The 16,340-nt window shown below is 40.5% G+C and overlaps 1 protein-coding gene across 3 annotated transcripts in view; it reads left to right on the top strand.

Annotated features, from left to right (window-relative positions):
• Positions 1-16,340, top strand: part of ACOT12 (acyl-CoA thioesterase 12) — a 44,790-nt gene that overhangs the window by 17,083 nt on the left and 11,367 nt on the right. For all 3 annotated transcript variants that reach the window (XM_034656449.1, XM_034656451.1, XM_034656452.1), the window contains exons 5-8: positions 4,766-4,901; positions 12,863-13,019; positions 14,781-14,900; positions 16,066-16,216. In XM_034656449.1, the coding sequence (XP_034512340.1) occupies positions 4,766-4,901; positions 12,863-13,019; positions 14,781-14,900; positions 16,066-16,216 (564 nt within the window). The remainder of the gene's footprint in view (positions 1-4,765; positions 4,902-12,862; positions 13,020-14,780; positions 14,901-16,065; positions 16,217-16,340) is intronic.

The raw sequence follows: 16,340 nt of genomic DNA, 5'->3' as shown, positions 1-16,340 counted from the left end.
GGTCCAATCATTTGTTTATATCTGAAGGAAGAATGTCAGAGAGGCTGAACTAGTGACGGTTAGAAATAAGCCTCAGGGCATACGGAGTAAAAACAGCCTTAAAATAAGTAAGTTGTTCTGATATGTGTGCCCAGGGGGCTCGCCTGGCCATTGGCCAAGAGTGGCTTGTCTGTAGTCTGCTGGGCATTTACTCATTATCATTTCTTGGCTTTCCTTTTCAGGGTCAGGGTACCTGGGAGAGGTTCTGCGTTTAGTCTAAGCATTTTTAAATGTAATAATCAATTTAGAATTTAAATCTTTCACTGCAAGGCTCACTCCAGAGGTGGGCACGGTGGCTTCTCCTAGTTCTGCTCACTCTACAGAAGAGTTCTTCCTCAGAATGCCTCCAGCTTCAGAGCTGGGACAAAGCCGTGTTTTCAGTGTACCCACCAGAGGGGACAGCAGAGCAGCACTCACAAGCTACTCCTCCTTGGGCCAGGAGGCAAAGAGATGGATGGGACTGAATTAGTCCACCCGGATGCCTGGGTGGTAGGTGTCCCTGCACACTCTTGTGCGCCAGGACGCTTCTCCCAGGCCCTGTCCAGTATTAGCCACACCACAAGACATAGTCACATTGCCCAAGGGCATTCTTTTTCAAACTGAAGCTTACATCAACTGTTATTTAAAATGCAGCTTTCTGAACTGTGTCTCAGACCTACTGCATGAGAATCACTCGTATAGGGACTTGGAATCTGTACTTTGACAAAACAACCCAAGTATCCTATGTTCATTAAAATCTAAGACATCGAGGTTGGTCTTGCAAACCCTTCCGTTTTTCCTGGAGTGCCCAGAAATCTCTAAACCCTTGAGAATGAGAGAATATGACAGGGCTGAGTGCAAGTGACAGAGAAGAGTTTGAGTCACCATCCTGTTCCATGTTCTCATTCTGACTTCAGAGACTCGTGGCATAAGAATATAATTGTCACACTTCAGTTCAGCCTTTGCTGAACCAGAAGAACTGTTTTCTGAAAGCATTTCTGGGCAGTTAGATGCCTTGTGGTGCTGCCAGAGTAGGTCTGCTCAGGTACCCTTTATCGTAAAGCTCCTTCCCAGACTTTCCAGCCAGTACCATTCTTGTTCAGTGGCACTTCACGAAGAGAGCTATGAAAAGTCAGTGGTTTGGTCTGAAACAGCAGGCCTACATGCATCTCTGTCCAAAGGGAGTTTGTTCCGGGATGAGACGGGCAATGCTAAGGTTTAGTTCGTCAGTTGCACAGACTGGATCATTGAAGGACTCAGAACTCCACAGGCAATGCTCGTGCAGGGCTTCACTAAAACGAAAAGAAATGGTAGAGCAGGAGAAAGGAAGCACAGGCAACCATCAGAGCAGTTCAAGGCTTCCAGGAATAGTTCTCAGGGTCCTTTTCCTTTTTTAAAAAAAATTATTTTATTTTTCCATCATGATAAGCATACTCTTTAATCCCTATCCGCTATTTCACCCATCCCCCCATACACCTCTCCTCTGATGCCCATCTGTTTGTTATCCATATTTAAGAGTGTTTCTTGGTTTGTCACTGTCTTTTTTTCCCTTGCTCATTTGTTCCTTAAATTCCACATATGAGTGAGATCATATGGTATTTGTCTTTCTCTGGCTTGTTTTGCTTAGCATTATACTCTCTCGCGCCATCCCTGTAATTGCAAATGGCAAGATTTCATTCTTCTTTATGACTGAATAATATTCCATTGTGTATGTATTACCACATCCACATCTTCATCCATTCATCTCTCAGTGGACACCTGGGCTGCCTCCATTGTTTGGATATTGTAAACAATACTGCTATAAATATAGGGGTGCATGTATCCCTCTGAATAATGTTTTTGTATTTTTTGGGTAAATGCGCCATTATTACTGGATCATAGGGTAGTTCTATTTTTAATTTTTGAGGAACCTCCCTACTGTTTTCCAGAGTGGCTGCACCAGTTTGCATTCCCACCAGCAGTGCAAGAGGTTTCCCCTTTCTCCACATCCACGCCAACACCTGTTGTTTCTTTTGTTGTGATTTTTGCCATTCTGACAGGTATGAGGTGATAGCTCATTGTAGGGTTTTTTTTTTTAAGANTTGTTTCTTTTGTTGTGATTTTTGCCATTCTGACAGGTATGAGGTGATAGCTCATTGTAGGGTTTTTTTTTTTTAAGATTATTTATTTATTTATTTATTTATTTATTTGACAGAGAGAGAGAGAACACAAGCAGGGGGAGCAGCAGGCAGAGGGANTTATTTATTTATTTATTTATTTGACAGAGAGAGAGAGAACACAAGCAGGGGGAGCAGCAGGCAGAGGGAGAGGGAGAAGCAGGCTCCCCACTGTGGAAGGAGCCCGACACAGGGCTCGATCCTAGGACCCTGGGATCATGACCTGAGCCGGAGGCAGACGCGTAACTGACTGAGCCACCCAGGCACCCCTCTCATTGTAGTTTTGATTAGTATTTCCTGATGGTGAATGATGTTGAGCATCTTTCCATGTGTCTGTTGGCCATCTGGATGTCTTCTTTGAAGAAATGTCTGTTCATGTTTTCTTTCTATTTTTTAATGGGATTATTTGGGTTTTGGGTGTTGAGTTGTATCAGTTCTTCATATATTTTGGATACTAACCCTGTATCAGATATGTCATTTGCAAATATCTTCTCCTATTCAGTAGATTGCCTTTTAGTTTTATTGATTATTTTCTTTGCTCTGTAGAACTTTTGATTTTGTTATAGTCCCAACGGTTTATTTTTGTTTTTATTTCCCTTGCCTCAGGAGATTTATCTAGGAAAATGTTGCTATGGCCAATGTCAGAGAAATTACTGCCTGTTCTCTCTTCTAGAATTTTTATGGTTTCAGGACTCACATTTAGGTCTTTAACCCATTTTGAGTTTATTTCTTGGTATGGTGAAAGAAAGGGGTCCAATTTCATTTTTTTACATGTGAAAGTCCAATTTTCCCACCACCATTTGCTGAAGAGACTGTCTTTTTTCTTATTGTATATTCATTCCTCCTTTGTCAAAGATTAATTGACCATGTAATTGTGGGTTTATATCTGGGTTTTCTGTTCTATTCCATTGATCTATGTGTCTATTTTTATGCCAGCACACTACTGTTTTAATTACTAGCCCTTTGTAATATAACTTGGCATCTAGAATTGTGATGCCTCCAGCTTTGCTTTTCTTTTTCAAGATTGCTTTGGCTATCAAGGTCTTTTGTGGTTATATACAAATTTTAGGATTGTTTGTTCTAGCTCTGTGAAAAACGCTGTTGGTATTTTGATAGGGATTGCATTAAATCTGTAGATTATGCTGGGTAGTATAGACATTTTAACAATATTTTTTCTTCCAATCCATAAGCATGGAATATCTTTCCGTTTCTTTGCATTGTCTTGAATTTCTTTTATCAGTGTTTTATAGTTTTCAGAATACAGGTCTTTCATGTCTTTGATTAGGTTTATCCATAGATATTTTATTGTTTTTAGTGAATTTGTAAATAGAATTGTTTTCTCAATTTTGTTTTCTGCTGCTTCATTTTTAGTGTATAGGAATGGAACAGATTTCTGTATATTGATTTTGTGTCCTGTGACTTCATTGAATTTATTTATCACTTCTAGTAATTTTAGGGTGGAGTTAGGGTTTTCTATGTACAGTATCACGTCATCTTCAAGTAGTGAGAATTTTACTTTTTCCTTACCAGTGCAGATGCCCCTTTTTCCTTTGTTGTCTGATTGCTGTGCCTAGGACCTCCAGTACTATGTGGAATGAAAGTGGTGAGAGTGCACATCCTTGTCTGGTTCCTGACGTTAGGGGAAGAGCCCTCAGGTTTTCACTCTCAGGGTCCTTTTCAGTTATACAGAATAGCTTCACCTGTAGATTGGAGAGCCAAGACACAAGTTTCTGGGGTAGCCTTTTATCCCCCACTGGTGACACAACAAAAACAAGGCTGGGCAGTTACACCAGTGTAAGTTTTCAAGTCTGTGTATTCCTGAGCAAACAGGCACGGCAGTCTAGGGGAGGTTCAGACTGGGAAGCAGCGTCTTCCGAATCACTAGCTGCTTCGTCTTCCTGGCTAAGGGTCAGTACCAGCCCTCAGGTGTTCTGGAAATGAGCATGGAGTCACCCCCAGCCAGCTGACTTCCTTATGCACACAGGTCAACAAACAGGCATCTGTGGCAGAGTTTGAGCCCTTGGTTCTGTTGCATCATATTTTCAGGTTTCTGGAGGTCAGTTAAAGCTTTGTTCTGACCTTTTGATTCTTTTAGTTTGTTTATTAAATAATGTTTTCACTGTGTGATGAAATTTCCAAATTAGAAATGTCTCTCAATACTTGATAGCTTTCTCTAGAACATGCTTTTCCCCCCTCCCTTTGAGAACTTAATTTTGCAAGAAATAGAAAACATTTCTTGGTAAGAATTCAATGGACTCCAAGTCCCCCTCCTCATTCATTAATTTGAAGAATTTTTTTTTTATTTGTAGCTCTGTTGAAAATTTTAAAAATCAGGGAAAGTTAGTATTTGGAAAACTCTTTAAAGCACGTATCTTATTGTATGAAGAGATAATAAAGTCTATATTGTTTTTTTTTAGTTTAAAAATACTTTAAGAAAAAAATTTAGTCAATAATATGTGTAAAAATATCCAGAAATGCTGTGTTTACTTTGAGTTAGAAAACAGTGTAACATATAATTTTTTTTACAAAATTCGTGTTGTGTTTTTATAATTAAACAAAGCAATGAAAGATCAATGTCATTCTTTCTCTAGATTCATTTAAAACCAGTCACACTTCTAACTGAGCAAGACCATGTGGAACATAATCTGGCTTCTGAGAGAAGGAAAGTTCGATTACATCATGAAGATACCTTTAAAAACCTGATGAAGGAAAATAGCAAGTTTGATGGTCAGTAAATCGACTTCTAGGAACTTCAGTTATATGACTGTGACAAGTGAAGGGTCCTTTCTTAGAGCACACTTCCTTTCACCTTATTATTACAGTTGGGCCCTGGCGATGCTAGATATCTTCCCCAACAAATCCAGTGGCTGGAGAAGGAAAGGCCTGGCCAATTCAGCATATAACTGCTGACACCGAAGACCTCTTTAAATTGGAGGTTCTCTGGGGGAGGAGACAGGAAAGAAGGGTGGCAGGGACCCGGCAGTCCTTATCCATAAGAATGCGCTCAGTAGTGATCACTGAATGAAGGAATGACAACGCGATATGTCCAGCTGGTGCTTCACAGTTTACTAAGCAGTCTTTCATTCGTTACTTCGTATGAGCTGATTATAATATTAACAAAGGAGGAAACTGAAACTGAGCAGTGAAGACCCTTGCTAAAGATCACAGGGGCTATGAGCAGAAGCGCTAAGATTCTATTCCCGTTTCCTGGCTCTTCCCCAGTAACACTGGGTCTGATGAGCCAGAGTGTCTCAGTTCTCTGGCTGTGATCTCCCAGGCTCTTTGAGGCCTCATGGGGCCAGAATGGCAGGGTAAAGAGGGCTGCTTTGCCCCTCCCCTGCCCTTCCTTTTCTTCTGTCCCCATCTTCTGCAGCCCTGAGGAGATGACCTGTTGGGAAGAGCAAAGTGGTGAGGTTGGAAGTGGAGTGGTCCAGCTCAAGTCCCTCTGCTCACCACTGCCAGGGGGGCCAGGGAGTTCATAGAAGGTCCAACTCCCCCTGAGCTCCAAAAGCAGACACATGTAGAAGAGGAAGGAAGGGATGAATACTTACCATTTACATTGACATGGATGGAACTGAAGGGAATTATGCTAAGTGAAATAAATGAATCAGAAAAAGATAAGACAATTATCATACGGTTTCATTCATACCTGGAATATAAGGAATAGTGCAGAGGATCATAGGGACAGGGAGGGAAAACATAATGGGAGTAAATCAGAGAGGGAGAGAAACTACAAGAGACTCTTGACTCCGGGAAACAAACTGAGGGTTGCAGAAAGGGAGGTGGGTGGGGGTATGGGGTAACTGGGTGATGGGCATTAAGGTGGGCACGTGATGTGAGCAGCACTGGGTGTTATATGCAAATAATGAACCATAGAACATTACATCAAAAACTAATGATGGATTATATGTTGGATAATTAAATTTAAGTAAAAAAAAAAACTAAAATGGGAATGGGATAAATCTGTAAAAAAAATAGAGGAAAGAAAGGAGACAAGAGAGGATCAGAATGAGAATATTAAAAGAGAGGAAGGAAGAAGAGGACACACAGATGCCAGAGGAGAGAGGAAAGGCAGAGGCAGTGGTGATCTGTGGGGGCTTTATTCTGCCCTGCATGACACCAGCATGGTCCTGGGACCACTTCACAGATGACGTTTGGGTTGGGAAAAAAGTTTTTCAAAGGCTTCTATTCTTGCAGACCTTTAAAGACAATGCTCATTACCAGGCTACTTTTAAAGAAATGAAGAAGAGTCCATCCTTTTGTAAAGATGTTCTCAGTACCAAACTATGTTTAAATGCATTTTGCTAAAGTAATGAAATGGCCGAACCATGAGAGCAAGGGCATACTAAAGAGAAAATTCAAGGTGGAAGGAGGCAGGACATGAAAAGATAGGACTGTGTCACAGAGGCTGTCTTAGGCCAGACAAAGAGGCTTGACCTTTCTTCTCTCCTTGAGGAAAGCCGATGAAGGTTTGGGCACCTATTATGGTCACTCTGCATAGAGGAGGGGAGATTAGAGGGAGGGAGACCAGGCAAGGGGTGAAGAGCTGCTACTCCAGGCAATGACAGTAGAGAAGGGAGGGGAAAAGGCCAAAAATATGCAAGGGATAACATCAGCGGAATAGGATCACTCATGTAGGGAGATGGGTGAGGAAGAAGTTTTTCAGGGTAACTCAGGCTTCTGGTCCGAGCAACCGGGTAGGTAATGGTGGTATCATGAACTGAGCATATGAGGGGGAGGGGAGGGGCAGTTTTGATGAGATGGCTGGTGAGTTTAGTTTAGTCTGACGTGCCTGTGGAACAACTAAAAGGACAAAATCAGGGCTGGGGAGATTTAGTTTGAGACACAACAGCTTACAGCTGGTAATTCAAATGAAGCAGACCTACAGTCACCTAGGGAAGGCCCACAGCAGCACAAGGTTGGTGGGCCAACAGTGAAACTTGGAGAACATGGCCATTTCAGAGGTGATCAGAGGAGGAAGATGTATCTCAAAGGAGATCTAGAGGGACTAGTAGGAGGGGTGCAGGGAGAACCAGAGAGACCAGCATCATAAGCCAAGGGAGTAGAGTTACAGGAAGAAATGAGAGGTCAACTGTGTTCCAGAAAGTTAGGAATAAAAATTGTCCACTGAGCTAGGAATATGGAAGTCATTTTCACGTGCTGCCACCATTCAAATATAGAGATAAAATGATTGTAATTGACTTTAGCTTCAGTTTAATAGGACGTTGGGCAGATCACCCTAGAGGTCTGGTTCAGTTTAGAATTAGAGATTTTTAGAAGTCTGTTTTTATCACGTTTCCTCTGATCAGCCCTAAAGTAGATTATTCTACATTCTTTTGTACAAAACAACTTCAAACCTAACTTCGTTGATTTGATTTTTTAAGAATTTTAATAGCTTTCATGCCATTAGATGCCATAGAACCTAAAAGCGATTTCTCTTAGTGTCAGAGCCGGACCCTGGAACTTGACGTTGCTGTGAGCGCGTGGTTTGTCCACCTGCGCCTGGTGTATCTGGATGGAGTTTGTTTTAAACCGCACAACACCTTCTAAAGGAAGATAGCTGGGTCATCTTTGCTATTGAGCCATGTTTTTAGAAAACTCAGGGTTCTATATTGATAGTAATATCACATCTAATTAGGATCCCTTTCAAGATTTTATGTGGTTGAAATGCATGTTGTTAGAACAGTGAGAAATTTGAGTCAAAATCATACGCTTTCAAAGGAAAAAGGAAACAAAAGAGATTAGATTATGTAAAAGCAGAACTTCTTTCTAATGTGCTGTTGTACCACTGGGTCATTGTTTGGAAGCTTGACTTTACGGAAAGACTTCATATTTGGAGGATTTTAATAATTTTTTTAGCAAAAAATCAAATCTTTGTGAGCATTATCCTGTTAATCCTCTCTGGTTACGAGAAGGAAAACTAGAATATCCTCAATGCAGGTGAAGGTTCTTGACCCAAAATTGTAGAATGAAGGCAGAATTTGTCCAAGCAGAATGATGATGTAATACTTACAGAACATCCAAAGTCCAAGTATTGAAATTGACCTCTGGACAAGTATGCTCTTATTCAGAAGCCTGCAGAAAGGGTGAGGTTTGTTTACCATACTTAGCTTGAACACACAGCCAGAGGTGTGAGCCTGACTTGGTCTCTGAGCCTGGAAGAGCCGTATTTCTCCATTGATTGGCAATTACCTGCAAATACGCATGCTTCAGCACCGAGGTCACCTGCACTCCGCGTATTTCTGCATACACGCCATAGCTGATGCTCGTGCACACGTGACCTGCCCTAGTACCCACCTCTGTGTACCCCAGTGTGTGCCGCGGATGTCTCCGTAAGAGCTGAGTCGCTCTTGCTTTAAAGTTATCCCCAGGAAAAGAAGGAATTGCCTTCTATTTGGGTCTTTACAGTGTCTCTCATAAGGCCTACTCAGTTTTTAATTCTATAATTACTTTAAATTATTTAAAAATAAGTAGTACACATGCACAGGGTGAAAAGTTCAAAAGGTATGAGAGGGCATTCAGTTAAAAGATAAGACTTCCTACCATCAGTATCTCCCAGTTAGCCAGTTCCTATCCTCAAAGACAACCGATATTACACACACACACACACACGCACGCACGCACACTGCACATACTTGGAGCACAGTATTCAAACAGCTATGCACCTTTCTTTTTTTCACTTAACGTTGTATTTTAGAGATAGTTTATATTTATTTTGAATAACAACTAAGAGATATTAACCTAAAAAGCAATCAATACTAGTTTGAGATATTAATAGGACATCATCTGACAAAGTCAGTAATAGCAAAAAAAAAAAAAAAAAGAGAGAGAGAGAGAAAGAAAGAAAGAGGTTGAAAGGGATTGAAGATTTCATATGCCTTTTAAAGACCACTTCGGGAAGCAGTCCAATTCTGATGACAGCAATATGGTGGACTTGGTGTCTAGAACAAACTAAAATTTCTGGATAAAATATTTATAAACATCTTTGCAAACACATCTCAGCAGGCAGAAAAATAAGAGAAAATCTTGAAGTCCAGAAATGATGAGAAAACGCAAATGCAGCAGTGTAAGGAGATAGAAGGGCTAGGATTTGCTCACGACTGTGTGGACGCTAGAAGACATAGGTCCTGCAAAGGATCAGGACACAAAGCCCGTGGCCCATGTTATGTGGAAGGTTGGATCAGGGAACCTTATGGGTAGCTGCAAACCTAAAAAAATGATACCCTTGGTGAGTGAAGTAGGAAAATCCCAATCCGCAGAGAGCTCTCGTAGGCATGCTTTCCTATCTCAGCCGTAGCCCTAGGTAGAATGGGAAAAAAAAAACAAAAAAAAAAACCTCAATGAATTTCCCTTTGAGAATTCAATCACAAGTGCATTCTTTTGTAGATGTGGTATCAGAATTCGCATGACTTGTTTGGACTGAAACAGACTACATGAAATTTAGTGGGAAGTGGCTCTGTGTTATAGTTCCCCAGCTGATCTACAACCGTAAATGCAAACCCCTGGAGAAATGACTTTAAGCCCAGCTCTCAGGAATCCCCACACACATAGATCCAAGGAATATGAACTCCTAGTCAAAAATCATAAAAGATGAAAATAAGTCACCAAAATCCAGAGGAAGCACCAGACAATAGAAGGAGGCCCACAAACACTATAATCACAGCATTTATTATATAAAGAATATTAAGTAAGAATGTTAATGTATTTTAAGAAATAAAAGAGAATCAAAATATTATTCAGGAATAAAAAGATTACCTAGAAGGTTTGACAATGAAATGAAGGGAATTTCTATACAAAAATATATATAATAGGGGCGCCTGGGTGGCACAGTGGTTAAGCGTCTGCCTTCGGCTCAGGGCATGATCCTGGCATTATGGGATTGAGCCCCACATCAGGCTCCTTCGCTATGAGCCTGCTTCTTCCTCTCCCACTNTTGGATTAAACCACAGATAAGACAGTACCTAGAAGATACATCTGAAGGAGTTACCTAGAATGCAGATGGATTGGCAAAGAAATGGGAAATATATGAAAGATTTGGAGACATAGAGAAAGGAGTAAGAAGTCTAACATGCATCTAAGCAAAGTTCCAGAAAAAAAAATAAATAAAAAGAATGGGCGAGAAGTAATATTTGAAGCAAATGATATCGATATCTCATTCAGAGGTAACAAGAAAGTTTAATATACATGTGAAAAGATGTTGAACTTCATTAATCAGGGAAATGCAAATTATAACCAACACGAGATATTTCACACCCACAAAATTAGAAAAATTTGAAGAGTCTACAGTATTGTGTAAGTGAAGATGCAGAGTAGTGGGAACTCTAATAAACAACATATAGAAGTGTAAATCAGTACATTTTGTTACCTAAAAAATTATATTGAAAGCAAGGACTATGAATGTGGAATAAATCAGCACAATTAAGTTTATTCATTCATTCATTCATTCATTCATTCATTCAATAAATATTTCCTGAGTGCCCATATTCAGGAATTATATTAGAATTTAAAAAGAAAATCAGTTCCTGACCAAAGGAGGTTAGGATCTACTGGGTCAGACAATCAAAGATCACACAAATAAACATAAAGCTATAACTGTGAAAGAAAGATGCATGTGAGAGCTCCTAACAGTGGGAATTAGCTGTTAGGTCTGGGAAGGCTTTCCTGAAGAAAGATGCCTGGCATGGGCCAACAGAGTATTAAGGAGGAAGAATTTCCCTCTACCCTATAAACTACTTCTAGCTCGTATAAGAATTAAGTTGACATGAGACAGATTAACAGGAGAAAATCAAAAGTTCAATTACATGTATACTGCCTGTGTATATGGGAGAGACCCAGAAAAAAAGTAACTCACTGAAATGGCCGAAACCATCACCTTAAATACCATCTTCAGCCAAAGACAAAAGATGATATTGGGGGTGGTGAGTCAGTTATGGGAGGTTACCAAGAAAAGCACAGGAAAAGAGAAAAAGGTTATTATGCAGCTATAAGTCATTGTCTTCTCCACTGATAAGTTTCTAGATTTAGAGTCGTCCCCCTCTTTCTGGTACAGCACAGGAAACATCCTTACAAATGAAGATTTTTCTTATACACATAAATGTCTCTCACCAATGGGTAACTTCTACTGGGTTTTCAGAGCTTCTCTTGTATCTATAGTTTCTTAAAAACAACGAGCCTGAAAGAAGCAACATGCCAAAGAGGCATATCTTGGGGTGGCAAAACTTGTTCCCCTATAAGAGAATAGGAGGTAAGGGGAAGAAGGTGGTAGTAGCCATAGGAATTGCAGCTGACAGAGGGAACAGCATGTGCAAGCGCCCTGGTGTTGAAGACAGTACTTAGTTATAGAACTGAAAAAAGTAGCTGAAGCAAAGAGGGAGTTTGAGAGAGAATACGATGGGGGGAGAGTGGTAGGAGTGGCAGTCCGACTAGCTGGAGCTAGAGAGGTAGGCATAGACCAGACAAGGAAAGAAGGGCTTAGGGCCAAGGGAAGGATTTGGACTTTTTTGTACTAGGATGTTACAGGATGTTTCTGACCTGTTTTTAAGTAGATGACTGAAATGATCAGTGGAATGAGGGGGAAAAACATGAAAAGACGATCAATTAATTATAAATCTAAAAATTTCATGAGAAAATGCAGTTCAAGGTCTTTGTAGCCACACTTCTCACTTATATGTGACTGTGCCGAGAATGGCCCCATTCCCAGTTCCCAACAGCTGGCCCGTCTGTGCTCTTGGACTGCGAGCTCAGCCCTGCCTCTGACAGCACAAGCAGGATGGCACCCCTGATTTGTAAATCCTCCCCCTACCTCCTCAACAATAGCACATGAGATTTAAGCCTAGCTGATGATTCACTAGATGATGCAGGAAGCATAATTGAATACGTTTTACTGCTTTGCCGCCAGAGTAAATGATTTCTCCATTGTTGAGAGTAAAAACCAATGTGTCAGTAAATGAAGCAGATATGATTCAAAGGAAGTAGGACAGAAAAGTACTCACGGTGTCTTTTCTGTTTGTGACTGCAGTCATTGCAAAACAGTAGCCATGGGAGGCCACGTTCCCATTCTGAAGTTTATCCTAGAGCAAACTCTTCCGGATTCTCAGTGTCAGTAGCCCTTTATAGGTCCAATTCCTTTCATTTTAACAACCTTATTGAGGTATAATTGATGTACCATGAATAATAATTATTATAAATAATTTAATAAATGATTATAAATAATAATTATAAATATACTTATAAATACTTGATATCAAAGCTTGATACATTTTGAGACATGTGTACCCCCATAAAACCATCACCACAATCAAGATAATAACATATCCATCAAGCCCCAAATTTCTTTTTGCCTCTCCCCACCCATATCTGCTCCTCCTCCACTCCAGACAACTCACGTTTAAATGTGATTATTCTCTTAATCAAAATTCCTGTGAACTTGAGAGAGAGGTTGGAATACACTCTCTAAAAGAGCCTTTCTGGTCCCTTACCTTAGCCAGTTCACTGTAATATCCACCATTCAGATGAAAGTCACTGTGTAGAACGAAATCCATTTATTTCCTCCGAAGATTTAAGTCTTCGGGAATAATTTAATTTTTCCAACAATCCCCTGAGTTCAGTGTGCTGCTAGGAAGGAACAGCCATAGTCCCAGGCCCTGCTGTTAACTCCACCAGTATTAATGTTTACACCTACCTTTCAGACCCCATCTGTGACGAAGAGGAAGGAATGGTTCCCACAAGTGGCACATCTGTTCAGAGCATTGAACTTGTCCTCCCACCCCATGCAAACCATCATGGAAGTACATTTGGTGGCCAAATTATGGCTTGGATGGAGACCGTGGCTACTATTTCTGCAAGGTTCTTGGCTTTGACCTTTGCCGTGTGATGTTGGGTTCCACTGGGAAGAGATTAGAAAGGGTCTGAGTCCTGGTTTTTGAGCTAGCCAAGGAGACAAGGGGCGAAGAGTGTTGCTTTTTATTATAGTGAAAAAGTAAGTCATTTACCCGTTCACCTTAGGATTAATCTGTCCTTTTGTTTGAAGGTGAATGTTTATGTTCTTGGTTCAAAAATAAAAGTGAAATGACTGATCTGATACTTTATTTTGAATTGTAAATGTTGATCCTGTAACCCTGAAACTCCCTATAATGATAGTTATGGCACAGTGGATGCAGAATGGAAATAGAGGACAGCCTTTACACATAAAAATAGTCCAGTTGCAAACTTTCTTAAAGGCAGTTTACAATTAGGTTTGACCTTTTGAAGTTGCTGGTTAGAATTATTATGGCCAGAGGATTAACTGAAAAATAAGATGAGAAAGACAGAGGAACTTGGAAGAAAACTTTTAAGTACTCCTCAGTTTTAAAAAAAAAAAAGACATTTTATTCTTTTATTTTTTTTAATTATTTATTTATTTGAGAGAGAGGGAGAGAGTAAGCACAAGCCAGAGGAGGGGCAGAGGGAGAGGGAGAAGCAGACTCCCCTCTGAGCAAGGAGCCTGATATGGGCTTCAATCCCAGGACCCTGGGATCATGACCTGAACCAAAGGCAGACGCTTAACTGACTGAGCACCCAGGGCACCCAAAGGCATTTTATTCTTAATGGAAACATGTAGGCATTTGAGCAGCTTTAAGGCACATTGTGTATTCTGAAAATGCATTTGAACAGAAACTGTCCTACTGACAATTTTTGTAACTGTTGAAAATTATGAAGATTTAATTTCCCCCAAATTAAAAGAATTTTATTGCAAATATGTCTATAATTGTGACTATAGTTAGAAACCTGTAGAAATCCTCCTTATAAATTATGCACAAATAAGAGCTTGTTTTTAAAATGAGATTGTCATTCTCAATGACAATAAAGTATTTGAACCTGTTCTATTGTAAAGACTTACAATATAATTATGGCAGAGTCTGTTCACTCAGCATTGGCACAATTCCTTTGAGTAATTAAATGACTACAGTGGGAATCTAAAATGTAGAAAATTACAAAAGTAACTCTGAGATCAAATATACTTTATAAATGTTTCAAAATTTCACACACACACAAAATTGTAAAATGTGTACCTTGTAACCCTTCAGGCTTTGTATAGCAATCCAGGTGATGTTCCTGTAGGGAGAAAAATTAGTCTTTTGATACATGAGTAAATTTAGCTAACTATGAGCGAAGGAACGAGTATGAACCGTACCAGCTGACACTTCTTTCCCTGTGCCCTCCTCCGACCTGGGACTCACAACTTCCTATGATTGTGATCGTGAGCTATCAGGGTGAATAGATCCCTCAAATGAGAACAAAAAACACTGCTTTGTTTATCAGGGGGACTTACAGGGAACAGAACAAGAGCAGGGCTGTCACCACAAGAGCAGAAACACCAAGCATCTTGGTGAAGATCGCACAGCTTGGGGGCATGGTATCTCCCAAAGTATTTGCAGGGAGTGTATAGACTCACAATCAATATACATCATCTCGTTATTTATTTCACTCTTAAAAGAGTTAAAAGAGATGTTTATTTAGAAAGTACATTGGATATTTGTCAATTGCATGTGTTAAACAAATCGACAGTTCATGAAAATACTTAGAGAGTGAGCACTGTCTGCTCTCTCTCTTCCCTTGTTTCCTCAGCCGCCTCTGTCGGGCACACCCCCTCCTGAAGTCCGTGGACATGTTTAAGTTCCGGGGACCCTCTACTGTTGGAGACCGGCTGGTTTTCAACGCCATTGTCAACAATACATTTCAGACCTGGTAAAGCCCGTGTAATGCTCTTAGGTGGCTATGAATGAATTCAAACTTGCACATGAATAATTTTTTATTTTTATTTTACTCTGGAGGTGAGTATAGGGACTACTGTAAAGTATCCACGTTCCTTCTAATTGTTTTTGAAATTTCACTCAGTCATCAGCATCTGTAGACACTCATTTTAACCCTCTTTTCTGCTTGGAGCCTCTTTGTACTTAATAAATTGTGATGGGTTGGTTTTTGTCTCTTAATGAGGGCGACTCCCAGTTGGCCCAGTTTGGTCTCGGTGTGTCCCTGTCATAATTATTAACTATTCCTTTCACTCTCAAAAGAGTCCCAGTGACTTCATGGTCAACTGACTCATAATGGACCTGTTATTTATCACCATGAGGTCCAAAGCACTTCCCAGTTATTTTTATTATTCTTGATACACAATGAAAAGATTTCATTTCTTATTATTTCTTTTAAAATGTGAAAAAGAGTATCTATGTTTCCTATCCAATTTTAGTGTCTGATGCTTTTTAATATAGAACAGTTGTTTTTATTTTATTTATTTTTTTTAAAAGATTTTATTTATTCATTTGACAGAGATAGAGACAGCCAGCAAGAGAGGGAACACAAGCAGGGGGAGTGGGAGAGGAAGAAGCAGGCTCCCAGTGGAGGAGCCCGACATGCGGCTCGATCCCAGAACACCAGGATCACGCCCTGAGCTGAAGGCAGACGCTTAACGACTGAGCCACCCAGGCGCTCCTAGAACAGTTGTTTTTAGGGGAGAAAACTTGACTTTGGCACAATTAACTCCCCCCCCCACTCTCCATTACCGAAATATGCCCATGAATGTATATAAAGTCCTAACCGGCCTTTTTCCCACTTGATGGTGGGAAAGTAGTGGAAATGCTTCCAAAGGCTGGTACATCAGATCCATCAACCTGATGAAGTGGATTTTAACAGTTGCATAGATTTGCAGTGACAGAGAGAAAGCCCAGGGCCCTCATTCTTTTGTTTGTTTGTTTGTTTGTTTTTATAGTTTTGGGTAAAAGCATTTTTATTTCCCAGTATTTTATGACGATCAGAATGGAAGAGATTAGTGGTGGCAGCGGCTGTGGGGACGGGCAGAGGAGGCCTGGTGTGCTCCGGTTCTCTGCCCACTGCCCCGTGTTGCCCTCTGCAGTGTGGAAGTGGGAGTGCGTGTGGAAGCCTTTGACTGTCAGGAGTGGTCTACGGGCCGAGGCCGTCACATCAACAGTGCTTTTCTCATTTATAATGCTGTCAATGATGAGGAAGAACTGGTCACATTTCCCAGAATCAAACCCGTGACAAAGGTCAGTTAGTAGCACGTAAGTTTTCAGTAATCAGATCACTTCTAGGGGGAAGTGGTGGGTGCAGAGCTCCACCTGGAATCTCCTCTTGCCAGTTAACAACTTCCAAGGCGATTCTTCTTTGGAT

The sequence above is a fragment of the Ailuropoda melanoleuca genome, chromosome 3, assembly GCF_002007445.2.
Source record: "Ailuropoda melanoleuca isolate Jingjing chromosome 3, ASM200744v2, whole genome shotgun sequence".
Taxonomy (NCBI): Eukaryota; Metazoa; Chordata; class Mammalia; order Carnivora; family Ursidae; genus Ailuropoda; species Ailuropoda melanoleuca.
The sequence above is the reverse complement of the archived record's forward strand: the minus strand, read 5'-3'. Positions and strand labels throughout refer to the sequence as shown.